Consider the following 18,154-nt stretch of genomic DNA (forward strand, 5'->3'; position numbering starts at 1 on the left):
TACGTTGTAGCAATAGCTATCGGTTAAATTATCAATCCTGCCCTCTCTTTTGGACATGGACAACAGTGTATGTGATTAAACTGCCAACAAGGCAAGCTAAGTGTGAATTTGGGGTGCATTTAAAGTATGTGTACTTTGAGGTAATTGCCTACATATACACTCATTCAGAAGCTAGGTGTTTGGGGTTTTTTTTCATACTACAGACAGGACACTAATCTAAGGGGGGAAAAAACCTAGTTATTTACTACATAGTAGATGAGATGGATAGTGTTTTAAGATATCATCAGTGCGGATCCTGTCAGGGGCACATGCATCACATAACCGTGAAGACCACAGTTAAGTCTACAAAGGAAAAAGATGAATTAAATCACAAATCAGAAGACTATGTCTGAAGATTACAGTAACTTGTTTTTTTAATGTGTTCGTTACCACTGTCTACAGTCACCAGTTGGAGCCTTCTGACAAGAAAGGTATCATCTTTCCCATTAAAGCTGGAGAGCAAACGTTGGTAGTTGGCCATTCATTACAGATGGGATTTTACTGAAACCATTTTATCTGAGGACTATTTATTTATTTGAAGCCTGTCTTTTGAGCTCTTCTAGGTTCTGTTAGAGTCTTACGAAGTCAAATCATGCCGGACCCTGCACCTGACAGAACATGAATGCTGTTTTACACATTTTGGGAGGGGAGGACACAGAGTAAGGAGTAGCAAGCACAACAGTACTCTCAATTTGGAAGTGCCAAATCACACAAGGATCCCCTCTGATCTCACCAATAACTACCAGATTATGAATACAGAAGGAAATCTGCTATCTGTACAAAGGACACCTGAAGAATTCTACGATGCTTTTCGTGATGTCTCCTCCTCTGAGGGCCCTTAACCTTTGGGAAAGAACAGGCTGCAGGTTGTATAAACTATCCCTACATGCAGCCCATTCTTTACTAATGTTCCTTATTGCAGCTTTTAAAGTTTTTTATACATTATCATATGAAACAATTAGACAAAAACACCTGCCTTACCAGATTATCGAGCATTCGCATAAGAGCTTCAAATTCCTGTTCGCCAATCTGCCATTTTGGATGGGATACAGTACCCTCACCTGCTGGAGACTCAGGGGAACGAGACTTGGCTTTATATTTTCCGGGATCTAAAAGCACTAAATTGTCAGGTCCACCTGCACTGGCCAGGGTACGTACCTTAAAAACAATAAAGTAATCTTTTAGTTTCTTGGGGGGGGACCCCCCCCAAAAAAATTGACATCATCAAAACAGAAGACATCTACTTCATTTTAAAGCTAAATAAATTAACATGCTTGTAGAAAAGTTGTCTTACGGCTTTGAAAATACCTCTGTTTTAATAGGCAGTATATATCAAATTGATGGTTCCAATACAGTATTTGAATACTGATGGTTAAACCAATGATTTGGATGTCCTCGCATAATATAATGATTACACAGATCACCATGTTAGTTTAGATCAAGAGTTTAACCAAAGTGTGCAACTATTGATCTGTTTGAAGGTTAATACAGTAGACTGTATTATTACATAACATACTAAAATTCTTACTTGAATCTCGCAGGCAAGCACTAGATTATGAATATAGTAGAAAGCCTCCTCAACAGTCTCTCCAACTGATACTAAGCCATGGTTTCTGAGAATAAGGACCTAGAGAGACAATGCAAAGAAAGTTAACAACAGTAAGGCAAGTGGTTTCTTGCTCTTGATTAAAGAACATACCTCCCACACTTTTCTTTAATTCCAGGTGTAAATACTGACCTTGCTTTTAGGCCCCAAATTTTTCTGAATAACCACCTTTTCTTCATCATCCACTAAAATACCATGGTAGTCATGATAAGCTACTTCCCCTAGAGAAAGTGCTTCAGGTGAAATTGGCAAGAGACCACACTTCATTGCAGAAACCTGAGAAATATTAAAACAACTGACTTAATTTCTTGCAATAGCAAAAACAGAAAAAAAAGAAAATATCATACTGATAAAAATTATAATAAAAATATGTTTATATATTATATGTATGTGTCTGTGTCGAGGCACATACATAGTGGTCTTATACTCTATCCCTAAAGCCTCAATTTTTCACAACTTTTGGATTGGATACATAAGTCACGTTGATCTTGGGTCTGACTCAGTATGGCTGCTTTTATATGATGTCAACACCAGTATGAAAAGACTCAGGGGGAAAAAAAAAAAAAAAACCAAACCCCCAAATCAACTGCATCCTTCATTCCTTTCACTCCACTCAGTGATTCCCCCCCCCCCACCACCCCCCCAAGAAGAAATTTAGTGACAAACTTTGATACAGGTAATTCCACAGCACTGCGGGTAAAGTTAAAAAATATTTTTAAAGACTACTCTGTAATTCACAATTTTAGGAATCTGATAATTTATCCTTAAAATGATTCTATCACTGCTGTTAGTCAGTTTAAAAAAAAAAAAAAATCAGAATGTGAACTTTGAAATAGAGTCACCAGATGACTCTCTCAAAAAAATTCCAAAGAGGTAAAACTGACTTGTAACCAGTTGCTCTAATGAGAAATATTGGAAAAGTTTCAAATATTTAAGAAAACCTTGATAAATTGTGCTTTACAAAGCCAACAAAATATGCTAAAGCTCTTATGACTCACTGTCAAGAGTTATTGCCTTTTGTGGTAAAGGCACACAAATATGAAATATGTATTTTCCAATTATAAAGCTCAATTCACTGTTTGACCACTCATGTAATAACTAAAGAAGGAGGATCTGATTGATTCAAACAGAACCACATATTTGAAGGCAGATTTAAAGGCTTTGTGCCCTTCAAAAGTGAAGCAAATCTATGATTAAGGGGGACCCACCTATTTTCGGGTTGGGTGGGGTGGGCAGAATAGGACAGATGACAAACTAAAAACTGTGCTTACCGCTGCCCCTGCTGGTGTATGAATATGAACAATGCATTTAACATCAGGTCGAGCTGCGTAAATTGCAGAATGCAAAGTAAAACCAGCTTGGTTTACTCCCAAGTTAGTGCTTCCACGGTCAACTACATCTCCCTGAATATTGATTTTAACCTGGGAACAAAAAGAATTAGTTTCATAAATCAATCAAGACTGCCAAAAATCTGATTTAATTCAGCATTTACCACTGAAGCTCTAAAACTGTATTTCTTTCAGTATTTTATTTTAACAAGTGTCAAAATGTGCACTGTAAGGCTGTAGGCAGGTGACCAGGGCCCCAGCTTGAGATTAAGCTAACAGAAGAGGACATCAGGAACTACTGGATATGATGCGAGAAATCGCTGCGTGGAACAGGTAACGGTGTAAGAAGCTGACAAAAATTACAGACAGTGCTGTGACAAATGGCTGCATTTCACGGAGAGTTACAGTGGAGTTATGCAAGAAACTTGCAAACTTCACAGATACCTGAAGAGGAGTATTGGGACCTTTTGGGGAGTAGGTTCTTGAAAGGCCGGCACTTAAGTAACCATATCACTGCTACCATGTAAGGCTGAGATTGCCCAGGTAATAATATGATAAATACCAAATTTGGATATGGACATAGCAAAACTGGAATAAAAGGGAAAACATAATTATGCATGGGTTGTTTATTTGGAAGAGAACAAGATTGGAGAAAATGGAGTTTCAAAGTGGAGAAGGGAAGAACAAGCGTGGGAGAAATGGAGAGAAGGGGGCGATAAAGGGCCAGTCGTGTAAGCAGGCTGCTGGTCAGCATCCTCATCTGGCTAAGCTACGTGCCTTATCACTGTAGACTATCTTCTTATTAAATCCTGCTGCTTGCTATTTTCTGTGTGAACATGCTCTCTACTGCATGTGTGTGTGTGTGTGCATTTCGCTACCTTCATGCAACCTCATTCTCAAGGTACCTACATTCCTGATACAGAGATAAAAGCAGAACACCTTAAAAAAAAAACAAACCACAAACCAACAAAACCAAAACACACAAAAATACCCCCACATCGTGGCCCTTTACCCTCTTCTCTTCTAAAAATCTTGTAGTAACAAGGAAGGGCAGGTCTCAGTTTTCTCCATTCCTTTTCATATAAGCTTCTTCAATGAAAGTTTTACAGATGGTTAAGGTGGAGTTATGTATGAAAGAGCCAATTTTACAGATAGCTGGGGGGAGTACTGGGACCTTAAGGTGTCAAGAGCAACACAAGTTTGAATGTTACTACTCTGCACGTACTTACCTCACCTCTCTGCTAGAGATTACTTACCTTACAGTAGCCAGGTGGAAAGAACAGTGTGAAAGTTTTTGTTTCAACACAAGGGAGTCAACCACATTAACTGAAGTTGCCTTCAGCAGCCGTGTAGACTAAAGAGAAATGCTCACAAAATGCTTCCCACTAGCTAACAGTTAAGGGAGTAGTGTCTTCAACTGCAACCATTAGATCTCAAAAACATAATTTATCTACACCCCCAGCTACTTACATCATCAAACAATGGCAACTAAATTGGGCATCTGACACAGTGGCTTGAAATTGTAATTGGTGTGCATCATTTATGTCTGAAACATGTTTCCCTCGACAAGCCTGACTCAACAGTCAGCAGCTTTCAGGGGCACGATGTGATCAGCTATCCAAGTGACCTGGCTCCTTTTTACAGCTAGATCAACTGGAGGACACCTGCTGGTGAACATGTGCAAAGAAATCTCCCTCAGAGATACCTCAGCTGTACCAAAAGCAACCATGTTCAATAGAACTATTCTAAACAGGTAACACAGAGTAAAATATTCTCTAGGACAGAATTTAAACAGTGACAGATATACAGACAGAGCAGATTCAGCTATTCATATTATACAGCTTTGAAAATCAGTAATTGCTTACCAGACTAGATGCAGTAACTTCACTATAGAGGAGTCCAAAAGGTACAATGAGGAAGTGCTCCTGCTCAGAATTTACTCTGGCCTAAGGATAAAACAAGAGTCAAAGTTATTAAGAATATTTTATTAAAGCACACAAAAAGGTCCAAAAACATGAAAGTTACTTTCTCTTCCTGAGTATGGAATGGGCAAGTATGCCTATAACATATGCAGTATGACTGTCATGTATGTCACAACAGCTAATCAACATACAGCACAGCTAATGAACTCATGCTGAACAAAACCAGCTGGTAGATACATGACAGAGTCCTTCAGATTGGTGGAAGGTAGTAGTAAATCCTTAGATCCTGTGGTAATGACAACTAGATTACGGTGGATAAAAGGAATAATACTGAGAGAACTGGGAAAAAAAAAGTTAGTGTTGTTTTTAGAAGAATGAGTTTATACTCCAAATGTATTTCTGCCCTAGTAAAACAGAAGGTATGAAATTGAAGTGTGTGAGAAAACACAAGAATTTGGCCCACAGATCTAAAACATCTTGATGCTGAGAAGGGTTTCACCACTGATGCTGGTGCCCTGTGAGACATCTGTGAGCAGTACAGCACACTTGTAGGTTTTTTACCAAGTATCCCAGCCCCCACTTATGTTTTTGCTCTTTTGTCTAATTCACACAATCAGGAGTTTATAATACAAAAAATTATTCTGACTTCAAACCATTCACATCTTAGGATGCATCTGCTTAAAGTCTGTACAATGAAAAGTCCAGGACAGCTAGGTAGCTTAGGTGTCTCTCAGTGGAGAATTAAAAGGCTTCAAACGTTTTACTGGACACATGAGACAACTCCCTATTTTGCTATTAGTCTATCCAGTTTTTGTGTTTTTTTTTTTTTAAATTTTATTTATTTATGAGTTTTCCATTTCCCTGAGATGCAGCTACTTTATGCTCCCTCATGTCTTCTACTACTTGCAACATTAAATACATATATACTTTGATACAGTTCTAGTGCAGGGAAAAAAGTTTCTAAAATACATAGTCGGATTCAGTTATCCCAAAAGCTTCTAGCACAAATCTAGCTTCCTTTACAGCCAGCTGGTAACATGCTATAGCATAAGAGCCTTAAACTGTACCAGTTAAGCACAGGTTAACTTGAACTATGAATCACCAAAATAGTTCTCCATTATAGAACTGTAAATGATCTAGAATATCTTTTACTTATTTATGCACAAACAGGTATTATTCAAAATGCCCCAAAAGCTAATAAGAAAGCTCAAACATAAGATAAACAAGCAGCAAGACTCACAAACCACCTTACTTTAGGATTAGAGCCAATAAACAGCTCGTGCCCTCAAAGCAAACTAAGACTTGGTGAATGATGAGTACCTTCTGTAAACCTGTAATTTCAAATTCTGCCTAACCCTGGAGGCACCCAAGTTTACTCTACATTATTATACTTGACATGAAAGCTCTTGATGCTCTGTAATTCTGCTTCTGCGTCAGGACTACACCAGTCTGAACAAATCCACACAAAGCAGCTATCAGTGCTTGATAAGGATCCAGAAAAACAAAGATACTCCACCCAATTCCCTGATATGCCCAGATTGGCATATGGTCTCATACCCTCACAATTCCTTTCTCCCTAAACACCCAGGCTTATGCTCCTCACAGAAGGCTGTTGTACCTTTTCTCTTACTGGAGAGGTGCACTGGCAGCTTTTAAGCTGAATACAATCATCTAGTAATTATAGCATCCCCTCACAAAAAACTGGAAACCTGGAGTCAAACTCCAGCTCTGCATGAAGTGGTAGGCATTTACCACATTCCAAAGGAGTGCCTTACTACCACACTACTAACGTATGGGTATACAGAACAAAGACTATTTTGTAAATATAACAACCTTGTTCTATATCTGCTTCTGAAGGTAAATTATATTTATTAGTCACCTTTGAGAATGCTATTCACTGGAGGAGTTCGTAAAAGTTGGGTGAACTACGAATTGCGATTGCCAGTGACAAACCATTAACCAAGAGCTTTGCAGTACCACTTTGCCCTTCAAAACTGTCTAAAATACTTTCAGAATCTTATACTCTAAGTGCTTTAACTGTCTTCCACCTCAACTGCTATAACCATTATCTAATCTTCCTGTGTGCATGTCCCCGTCCCCCCCCCCCCCCCCCCCCCCCCAAAGAAAGCAAACTTGAGGCATTCCACCCCTGTCACATGCCCTTGCCTTAACCACTTCCCAAGGCATGTCGCTCTTCATTACATTCAAGCTAAACGCATAAACATTCCAGGGGCTGAACTTTACACTAGAAAGCCATCTCCAAACCTGCCTGCCTAGCAACCTTTTTACTGCATTAATGTCCCTTTTACAAAAATCAATTCTCCTGTCATGTATGAAAAATCAAGGGGCGGCACAGAGTTGTTTACAAGAGCCATTATGTTGGATATGTTCCCTTACCAAATGAGCCAAACGATCTAACCAACTTTGCCTTGATCCTATGCCTACCCATATGATTTATCATCTTCACTGGTTCACAAATAATATACCTTGAAATCTCAAAAAGCAGTAATAATAAAATTACCTTATCTCATTCAGACTGCAACTAGAAGAACTGAAAATACATAAAGGACAACCTCTACTATGTTAGAAAAAAAAACAATTCAGCTCTGTTAGGAAAACAATTGACTGGGTTGCACATCACAGCTGTGACTTTACTCATGAGACTCATGTTGATCATTCTTCTGGCATATAAAACCTCCTTGATTTGACCTCCTTGTCATTATTTTTATGGATGCCAGCAATTACTCAGTCACAAGGAAAACTGTTGGCATGCTGCATTAAGCTAAGTATTTCACTCATGTCCAGAAATACTATGGCTTCTTTTTCAAAAAGGTTGGTACCTTGAATTCTAAAATTCAACTGAATGACTAATAAGAAGGTATTTTAGTACTTAGCAAGAAAACTAAGACATGACCTTGCAGAATAATACATACAATTATTCAAAGCATTTAAGATACTAAGACTGAGTCTTGCGGGAATCTTAATTTCATCATAAGAACTTTCATGTACACTCTCTTAAGACTCTATTCAGACTATGCTAGCTGACATCCAAGCTGTTCCAGTTCTTATTCTTGAGATGCAATGACAAATCTCTTCACTATTATACTGTTTTCAATACCACTTTGCTCCTCTTCCACACAAAGAGAAAATGATAGATGGGGGAGGGAAGCAATTCTCTTGTATGTTAAAACAATTGGTTCAGTTATTTGCTGATTCAATACTCACTGTTATATGATTGTAAATAAGCTGAGACCAGCCAAAGAGATCTGCTAATCTGTAGAAAGCTGCCAATTTACATCGTAACAACTTCTCCCCTTTTTCATAAGCAATGGAATCTGATCCTCTCAGATCATTCACTGGTGTCACCATGCCAAGACCTAAAAAGGAGAAGGGGTTAAAAAAAAAAACAAACCAAACCACCAAACCCACGAGGGGGGTTGCATTGAACATCAGTTAAAACCTAACAACAGGCATCGCTACTATACTGGTTGTTCTTACTAGTTTATATCAACATATGAACCTAAGAAACGGATAGCAACCTTTAATTACTATAATGTCATAATTTATATTATACAAATACAATGACAGTCTCAGACAAGGTCATTTATCTTCAGTAGACTCAACATTCATTTCCTTCCCTAATATTCATTAGTGCTAAGGTGACAGTGCATTCCTTAGCAAAATATTTTTTCCTCTCAAACTAATGATTGGCTGTAAAATACAACTTCATTGTGAACAGAAAAATGTAATCCCAAATATTCCACTTTTTGAGATATATTATTTGGTATTCCTGAAAAGGAGAATTATACATCTAAAAAGATGCACACAAGTTCATTTAATTAGGAAACATTAAGTACAAGCTAGAGAGAGGAGGATTACGATAAATAATTACAAATACTGTAGTTCTAGTTACAGTGCAATTAGAAATGTGGTTAAAAGTAACTGTGATAAAGCAGAACCAAGCCATGCTACAGTCTAAACTACAGATTTATTTTGGAGCACAGGAAAGGATTTATATTATCTTAACACAAAACCTGTGTGTACATGCATTTGCACATTTTGATTTTTGTTTTCCTTCTTTGTTTTGCCTGCTGATGTTTCTTGTCTATAGCTTCGCTTCACAGAAGAAAGCTGCAAACAGTATTTCAATGGCAAAAATAATTAGTTTCTAAGGACCTTCACTGTTACTAGACTACTAATGAGCATTTCATTTGCCTGCAGGCAATCCATGTGGTAAGCATTAGCAATATTTAAATCTTTAAATTTTTTACTAGTGCTGACTTATCAGGCTTACTTTTCAATTAAGATACCATACTTGAAACAGCTTGTGAAATAAATTATATACATGAATCACATTACATATCACTGTGGCATTAGAAACTAACCAATTTATTTTATGTTTGCAATGTTCTTGTGAGTAGAACAGGATAGCATTTGAACTCCACAGCACTTTTCATTTCATTCACTGCCTTCATTTTAAGCCTTTAAAAAAAAAAACAACTAATAATATATATTAAGGTGCACTTACTCATGTTCAATGCAGCCATTCCGCCTTGTGGTGCTGCAGGGTAGACATTTGGTACATTTGTTGTCATGAAATCTGCAATCTGCTGTAAAGCCAATAAACCTGTTGGGTTCTTCCCCTTCTTAAATTGTTCCTGAATCATAGATTCCAGTTCTTCACAAAAAGCCTAGCAAAAGGACATCGCATATTGTAAAACATATTCAAATGAACTTCAACCTTTCATACACAGCTTCTTTTTAGCGCTCAGATGGAAACATCCTATACCTCTTCTGAAAAACAGCTCAGGGCAGAATTACTGGCTGCATAATGTTAGTTGAAAATGTTCCTCTCGGGAGCTCCAATGATATGAGTCACTTATTTTTTTGTGAATGGAAATTCCAGCATTCTCTCTTCAAGTAACACCAAAGTACATTGAACCTACTAATAGGGACTTCTGGAAGAAGGAGCGGAATGTACAATCAACTTGAACACAAAACATGAAAAGAAAAGTAGTAGAACCAGAAAAGAGAAGGAAAAATATCAGTCTGGCTCACAGGGAACCAAGAGCCAAGAAGGCATCCAGGAACACAGGAAGGAATAGACATTGAATTTTTAAAATATGTTTAAACAAGGGGTGGTTTACTTTTTTCCTGGTTGTTTTTTTCTTTTTGTTTTGATTTTGGATTTTTTTTTTGTTTGTTTCAACTTTGAAAGGAGGAAAACAATATTTTTTTTACTATTGCTGGTAGCTGCTGCTTTTGACAAGAACACTGAAATTTGCACTGAAAGAAAAGTATTCCAATCATTAAGTGGATCTAAATAAAATAGGTTGATTTCATGTGGAAAAACTGTAAATATACCACTACATCCCTATTCTTAATGAAGTCATGTCATGAAATGTTTTGTATCTAAAGTCACCCATCAGTTATTACAAAAGGAACAAATGTTATGAGAGAAATTTTGTTTTGTATACTTTCCCCCTGAGTGAAACATCTTTAATATTAAATTTCAATCATTCATAGTTTATTATTTTGCATGCTTTCAGAAAGAGATATATAAAAATATTTCATATGTCAGCATCATGCATGAAAAACTGAGCACAGGGCTGCCTTGTATAAGCTTCTCTTAGAAGAGTTACTTAATGTAAATGTTTAAATGAATACTAAATGTATGAAACAAAGTGAAAAAATGGCTGACCAGAACTAGATGGACAATATGAAAAAAACATTGACAATTACACAGAGAATTCTGAAAGTAGGACTTAGGAGCTGCTTCATGAGTAGACAACAAAAAAATCAAACAATGTGAGGAAAAATTAGGCTACAATTAGGACAGTTTAGAAGAAAGGCCAACCAGAAAAAAGATCAAATGGCTCTAAGATACCACAAAATTCTCCAATTCCATAGGGATATTAAAAATAGAGATAATAAATTTATTACTTTAAAGATGGAGCATTTTCTTTTCTTACTGGGCTTTGAAGAATCATGGAGACTCTCTTCTTCTGTTCCATCATGTTAAAGTCCTGGCGAAGGTCAGGTGCCATATTCCTCTCTCTCAAATAATCTGGATTATTTTCATCAACTCGATCAAAATACCTCTCTTTATGAGGGGCTGTTGTTGGAGGTGGTGAAGTCACCACCCCCACACCAGAATCACCATTCATAGCACAGTTTTAATGAACCTATGAAGAAGGGGCAGAGAAAAGGAATAAAATAAATCAAGCAAGGAAATAATTAAGGACTTCAAACGTGTTTTTGTTGCAGACTAACAGTTCAAATCCATCTAAAATTAGCATGGCTTCCCAAACACAGCAACCATGCTTACATAATTGGATAGCAGTATTTTAGAGGAGAAAAAAGATTTTATAATACAAGAATAGAAAAGTAGGCTAACATATATGCAAAGTCAAATATGCTACATACATACATACTACACAAAAATAATACAAGAGTTTCCATTTAAACTACCTCCACTTCTTTAAGCTGTCTACAAAGCTTGATTTTCAGAAGCACGGAAGTCCTTCAAACCTTCTCACAGACAATGACAGAGAAGTTCAAGACACATGAGGTCTAAACTTACTGGTTTTGTTTTGAGATTTTTTTTACTTGAAAAGTTAAAGCAGACATAATGAAAAGAATATTCATAAATCAGAATTTAAATCATTACAGAAAATAGGATATTACACGTTTTCATTAATATGAAGAATCAACCCCACCAAAACATGCCTAGATTGCGAACACATTTCTGGAGACAAACTTGGAAATACTGACTCTACAACCTGAGGCATGCTTTTCACAAATGTATTTATTATAGGTTCATTCAACATGCGCATCACTACATTAGCATGTGGGTTTTGGAATCTGGAAAGCATGCTCACAAACACAACCCCCACCCACTGGCCAGGGTTCATTTCAGTTTTACATGTTGTAATCAGCAATTTCATGTGTCTACTAGAAAGGCTGAAACTCAGCTGGTATTGCTCATACACACATCCTTCTTTCACTCACAAGAACCCCTTTGTGTAACATTATCCCAGTTTTCTGGGCACAGTATCAGAACCTTCATTCCAAAATGCTTTTCAAAAGCATTTTTTTTTTGAAACCTTCCACTGACAAGCAACCAGTTCAATAAAGCCACCCTTGCAATACCTTGACACTAAAACATCTGATTCCTGATTATCTGAAACATCAAATTAAAATTATTTTTTTTCAGAAAGGATTTGTTTTCTTTGCATATCATACATGATTAAACAAAATGTCACAAACACAAACTGTACCTCACTGAACTGTAATAAGAATATTTAACTCTGAATGGCTTGCTAGTTCAGCGAACTGCAATTATTTACATTATACATAAAATATGCAAGGTTGAAATCCCTTGCCATCATGACATTTAGCAACTCTACTAAGATGATGAGATGAGAAAAGCTAGTAGGTCTTTTCCTGGAGGTGGAAGAATAAATAAAGAGAATAAAGTAGCAGAATCTAGCTCCCTGTCCCAGTAAGGCAAAACAGACTAATTTCAATAATACTGATTTAGAGTCAGGGTTCACACAGCAAGGAGAACCCCGATTTAAACAGTTTCATTATGCATCTTCAGTTTTGCAAGGATTAGTACCATTAAAATCTGCTGATATTATCAAGTCATTGCAATTCTTTTTGCTATGTAGTAGGAAAGATTGTATGTATCTTCATTTAAGTAATGATTAATCTTCTACATGTTATAACTAGTAAGTTTTGATATAAGTCTCTATTCTTTTCCTATTTTTAGATTTTTCTTAATTACTCATCTTAAACTGTACTTGCTTGTGGATTTTAATCTGATGAGGAATTTACTTGCATATTGATTTGGTAAAACCACCTCAGATGTGGATGCACAGACAAAGGCAAGTTTACATAAATTATTTTAAAATGCAGATGTTAAAATCATTGCAGCGAAGAAAGTTTACTCTAATTCTTACATTAGAAGACAACTTTCAAAACTCAACTGGTTTCTTATTTCAGAATGAACAATCACTAAACAGAGACAGTTGAACACAACAAGCAAGAGAAAAGTATTTTCCTTGACTCTGCAGAAGAGGATACTGCTATCAAAATCTATGTTAGTGCTTAAGACACTGGAGTTTTAGATGCTCAGTGATTTCCACCCACTGAGTTGCTAAACAAACACACACAGACACCTCTGCACTGTTTAAAGTATTTAATTTTAAACCAATCAGTTTAGGCTTTAATATCATGGTCGGATTTTTTCTTTTTTTCCCCTTTTCTTTAAAGTAATCACATACACACATCTTTATTATTATAACTTATTTTAACTACTAGCCTTCCTCCACCCAGGAAGAAACATTGGGTATAGCGAGAAGAAATAATGCTTTTATCTGCAGGGAAAACCTTTCAAGGTATTGGACTTAGAAAGTTTTAAGCAGGTGAAGTTATAGCAAAGGAGGCACCTCTCCTTTGGCAGCTTCAGATCCCTAACACACCCTGCAGTTCTCTTCCTCATCACAGCCTCCAGCCTGCACCATCTGCCATTTCATACCCCAAAAATGCTTCCGAAGGCCCACTACCGCTTTCCACAACGCCTCTTCTGAGCTCTATTAGCTACTCCAATGCCTCTACATCCAGGCTTTTGTTGAAAGATGACAGTTTGCAGATCCAAACATACAGCTTACTCTCTTACAGTAATAGCTCACTTGGCCCAATCCAAGTCTGAACTTCACCACCCCCTCCTTATCACAAGGAATCGGAGATTTTAGAAACAGTCCAACGGCAAGCCTGCAAATAAAGACAAACCGAACTGCGCAAGTAGGTCAAAATTTATACTGCATTCTGTTGAGCGCAGCCCCAAATGTGTATTTACTTCAAAGCAAAGCATGGGAAAACTATCAACTTTGCGCTTACCACCACCACCAGCAGAGAACAATGGCCTGCTCCTGCCTGCTGAAGCATTCAACCTCCAGAATATATTTATGTGTAATGTTGCATCTTGTGTATAAGTGTATGTGCAGTCTTATTTAAAGAAGAGTGTACACACATCTGCAAACATAATTTTGCATTTAATTATTTACACTAATTCCATCTCACTTTCAGAGTACCAAAAGTGATTTCCATATGAATTACATACATAATTACTTCTCTTCACTGTTTCTTACTCACACTGGAAAGAAGCTGGTCCCTAACAGCCTGCACAGGCAACATCAAAATAAGATCACAGTGTCTTGTCAAAGTTGTATTACTCCTTCAGCCAAGTATAAGATGGCATTCAGGAAGGTCCGGGGAAGCTATTACTGCTTCACCACTATGCAGTGGCAATAATTTAACAGGAAATTCAATGTTTAAGTGATCATTTCATATCTAAGGTTAAATATAAGTTTCATAGCTCAGTTTTGTAGATACCCAAAATTAATGGCATCTCCCCCCCCAAGGTCTAGTAATTAACTGTTTTCGTAACCATAATGGTAATTGTTTATTTTAATGGCCATCAGCTACTGATGATAAAGGTATTGATTGTTGAATTAGAAATAGATGTGTTTGACAACATGTTGTACAAGCCTTTGAAATTTATTTATGAATTTCCTCAGAATACCCTTGGGGGGTAAGGCACGATGAACTCTCCCAGTAAGAGCGTCAGTAATATGGATAGCAATAAATAAATAAAAGGAATCTGAACAGTTAAGCTGAACACACACTGGGGAATGGCCAACGGTTCTATAAACTGGAAAGTCACACCGAAAATCACAACAGGCTGCCCAGACAGAAAAAAAAAAAAAAATAAAAAATTAAGACCGTCTTCATACCCACAGCTCTTCTTTCCGATGTCGTGTACTACAGCCCCCAAGTAAGATAAGCTGTAACGTCAAAGGACTTTTTGCCATGATAAGTGTTTTTATGCGAGAGCCTGTTCCAACACTACTGTGTCAGAAAAAGCCACACCCTTAACTGAAAAAAGCCATGGCTGGAAAACGTAAGTGCATAAAAAGCCCTTCTCTCTGAAGCAGCTATTTTCAACTATAAAGAGACAGAGGGAACAGCATCTATTACGGGGGGGGGGAGGGGGGAATACCATAAAATCGAAATCACACCTTATAGTCACTGAAGCAATTAGATCCACTCTTCTAATATGTATGTACATATAAACACGAAAAATTTCAATAAACCATCACATCAAATGAGAGCCACCAAGCCAACTCACAGCATATCGTATTTATCACGTGGCATGCATATGTGCATGCAAGTACTATGAACAGGTTGTTCATTAAATACATTTTTTGTCAGAAAACCAGCTTTATAAAATTTATAGCACATTTACAGATACTGAGCATTGTTTACAAAAACATTCTGAATTAGTATTAATATTTCGGGTTATTTTTATCTTTCAAAATCCCCTTCCTCCCCATCCTCTTCTAACGTGAGAAAGTTTCATCACAGGGTTCACCTAGGAGGAGGTGGTGTTACAGAGTTTATTTTAAACAAAAGAAGGAAGTTTTAGAACAGGAATGCCAAAACGTTGTTCACGTTAACATCCAGAAAAAAGAAAATCTCAATTTTCAAAACAGCTTACATTTCTTGGTACTCAATTTGGAGAGTTAGATGATGCACATAGAGTTAAATAAACTTAAACGGGTAAGACAGTGAAGAACACCCAATAAGAATCTACAATAACTTAAGGACACATACCCCCCACCCCCTAAAAAATGATATAAAATAATTTTAAAAAACAACATTGGATTTGGGCTGGGATCTCACTGTAGTTAATAAACACATTTAAAACGTTTATATTAAACTCATTTCAATACCTGGTAGTTTATAGGTTAGTGTTTCTCACCTGAATCATCGTCATTAATATTACGGGAACCTTGAGGTGGTCTAAAATGTCTCACAACATGGACACTAGCAGGGACCAGGTAAGTACATTTCTTGGAGGAAATGAATCTTTGCAATCACTTAAAGGTTAGTTTTGTTTTGTAATAACTTGTAATGGGTTATTTTTTCCTCCTCCACACCCAGAGGAAATTGTTTTTACTAAGGCTGCAGTCGATGGGATTTGACCTAATCTAAAGATGTGTTGCCACCAAAGGACTGAGCACACCTCTTCACACCAATGCAGCTTTAAGTCTGCTGAGGCCGATTCAGAATAAAAATGCACTCTGAGAAGCAGGAAGGAGGTTGTGACAAGACGACAAGGGAACCTAAGAGACTTCTAAAAAATTTAAAATACACTGCCAACTCTAAGACAGCACATGCGAAAACACCCCCTACAGTGGTTTTGGGGGTTTCTTTTTTGGTTGTGGGTTGGGTTTTTTTGTTTGTTGGTTTTTTTTTTTTAAGTTTAGGAGAGTTATCTGATCAAAACCTTACAAAATCAAGTAATTTCAGAGAAGGGAAAGAAAAAAAACCCAAAACCAAAAACCCGCCCTTTTCCTGGTAGCTTACAATTCCTCTGTACAAAATAACATGCGCACAAAACATCTGTATGGGACCTTGCATCAAATTTGCAAAGTAAATGAGCAGCACGCTTCTCAACTGTCAATACAATCCCAGTCACTAGCAACAAAGATGGAGGGTACCCATTTCCAGAACATATAGCTTCTGAGACCTATTTTGACAATGTTACAGTAATTTGCTTTGTATCCAATTTTTTTGACAGTTCTTTCAACAAGTTATCTCCTCTCACACCAGAACTATACCACTAAGTCTAACGGAGTTGACTTAGAGAAAACAGATTTGACAAGAAGTTACTGGGGAAGGGACAAGGGGGTAGCAAAACAAATTAAAATAAAATAACTTGTTTTCTTTACTGTTGTGCAATCAGCAGTCTTCGAGGAGTAAAAGTTACCTAAAAGGCTCATGTAAGTGACAAGCCAGGCAGCGTGCTGGCAGAGGGAGGGAAGGGAGCTCTATTTTGGATGCAAACAGAAAAGGACAGCGAAAGAATAAAGAAAAGACAGAGTAGTTTTATGGCCCAGGAGAGGGAGGCAGGGGGACTGTGGAAAGCTACGGAGCTGAAATTACTGCACAGGGAACTCATGAGGCAAGAGGAGGGAGGAAGGGGAAGGGAAAGGGCCAGGCAGCACTGGGGTGGTGCAGCACCGCGGGCCGCAAGCAACCCAAGAGGTAACTGAGCCACTGCGAACAGACTGAGTTAGCGTGAAAACAGGGGAGGTGGCGAGGAAGCAGAACATCCATCTACAGAAAATAAGTTCATTATCGCTCGGTATCTGCAAAAATACCTGTTCATAAACTTGCACTGTTACCACTTCACCCAATATTCTGGTACTTTCTGTATTTTTTCCAATTTTCCTTTACTTTAGAATAACATTTGCCAAACTTGCTCCTTAAAAAATTAATATAACTTTGTAATAGGGAAATTAGTTATGATTTGCACTACAATTCCCATAATTTTCAAGTGAGAACATTTTGGCACCAATGACACTGGATTTGTTCTTGCCATTTCAAATGTTTCCTACTGAACTTTTAAAAGGAAAAGCTGGCACTATCTTAGGAAGTCTAAGAATAAAGAAAGTAAATCATGACTGTACTGCTTACTAGACAACGTACTTAACATCATGAACAATTATATTCTTTTTTAGCAAATGTTCCTAGCTCATGCATTTTCAAAATTTCCTCTGCTCTTTGTTTTCAAACAGGAAGAGCAGGAAGAGACTATTTCATGAACAAGAACAGTTATTTATCTTGTACTGAATGCAGGCACCATCATCTTGCTTATTAACAGAGATGCTGCAAGTTAAATATTGGACTCAAAATTCAGAGAAATCAAACAAAAAGTTTATCTGACCAAAAGTATTGGATTTTATATCTCTAATATCATGCCTTAGTATCTAAGATAGTAGTTGAACAAACAAACCATGTTAGAGAACAAGGGAAGGGGGGGGGAGGGGGGGAGAGTCAAAGTCACAAAAACTTCCTTGAAATACATCTACTTTGTCAGCAATTATTTCCTATCTTCACCTTCTCCAAAACACTGAAATCAGAAGCCTTGCACAGTGGGCTGTGAGTGATCATGAGGTTACATTACAGAACTGGCAAAAATTCATTTGGGCAAACTTGAGGCCTCAAACCATACAAAACAATGCACATTGATATCAATTTTTAAGATACAGTATTACTTATCTACTGAGGATCATCAACATTTCTTATCATATGATTTCCAATACTTACATTTAAAAAAAAAACCTCTTTAAATGGTTAAGAACAAGGAAAAAAGCTAGAAACCTGCTTCAAATTACAGCTAGAAT

General features: G+C 37.2%; 1 protein-coding gene across 9 annotated transcripts in view; it reads right to left on the bottom strand.

Moving 5' to 3' along the window:
- The window catches only part of ADD1 (adducin 1), a 65,379-nt gene that overhangs the window by 21,573 nt on the left and 25,652 nt on the right, over positions 1-18,154 (bottom strand). For all 9 annotated transcript variants that reach the window (XM_075709818.1, XM_075709812.1, XM_075709817.1 and 6 more), the window contains exons 2-9: positions 10,868-11,080; positions 9,424-9,586; positions 8,121-8,272; positions 4,839-4,919; positions 2,917-3,066; positions 1,778-1,921; positions 1,568-1,666; positions 1,021-1,197 (exon numbers count right to left, since the gene is read on the bottom strand). In XM_075709818.1, the coding sequence (XP_075565933.1) occupies positions 1,021-1,197; positions 1,568-1,666; positions 1,778-1,921; positions 2,917-3,066; positions 4,839-4,919; positions 8,121-8,272; positions 9,424-9,586; positions 10,868-11,062 (1,161 nt within the window). In that variant the 5' untranslated portion in view covers positions 11,063-11,080. The remainder of the gene's footprint in view (positions 1-1,020; positions 1,198-1,567; positions 1,667-1,777; positions 1,922-2,916; positions 3,067-4,838; positions 4,920-8,120; positions 8,273-9,423; positions 9,587-10,867; positions 11,081-18,154) is intronic.

The sequence above is a fragment of the Pelecanus crispus genome, chromosome 4 (genome assembly GCF_030463565.1).
Source record: "Pelecanus crispus isolate bPelCri1 chromosome 4, bPelCri1.pri, whole genome shotgun sequence".
Lineage (NCBI taxonomy): Eukaryota > Metazoa > Chordata > Aves > Pelecaniformes > Pelecanidae > Pelecanus > Pelecanus crispus.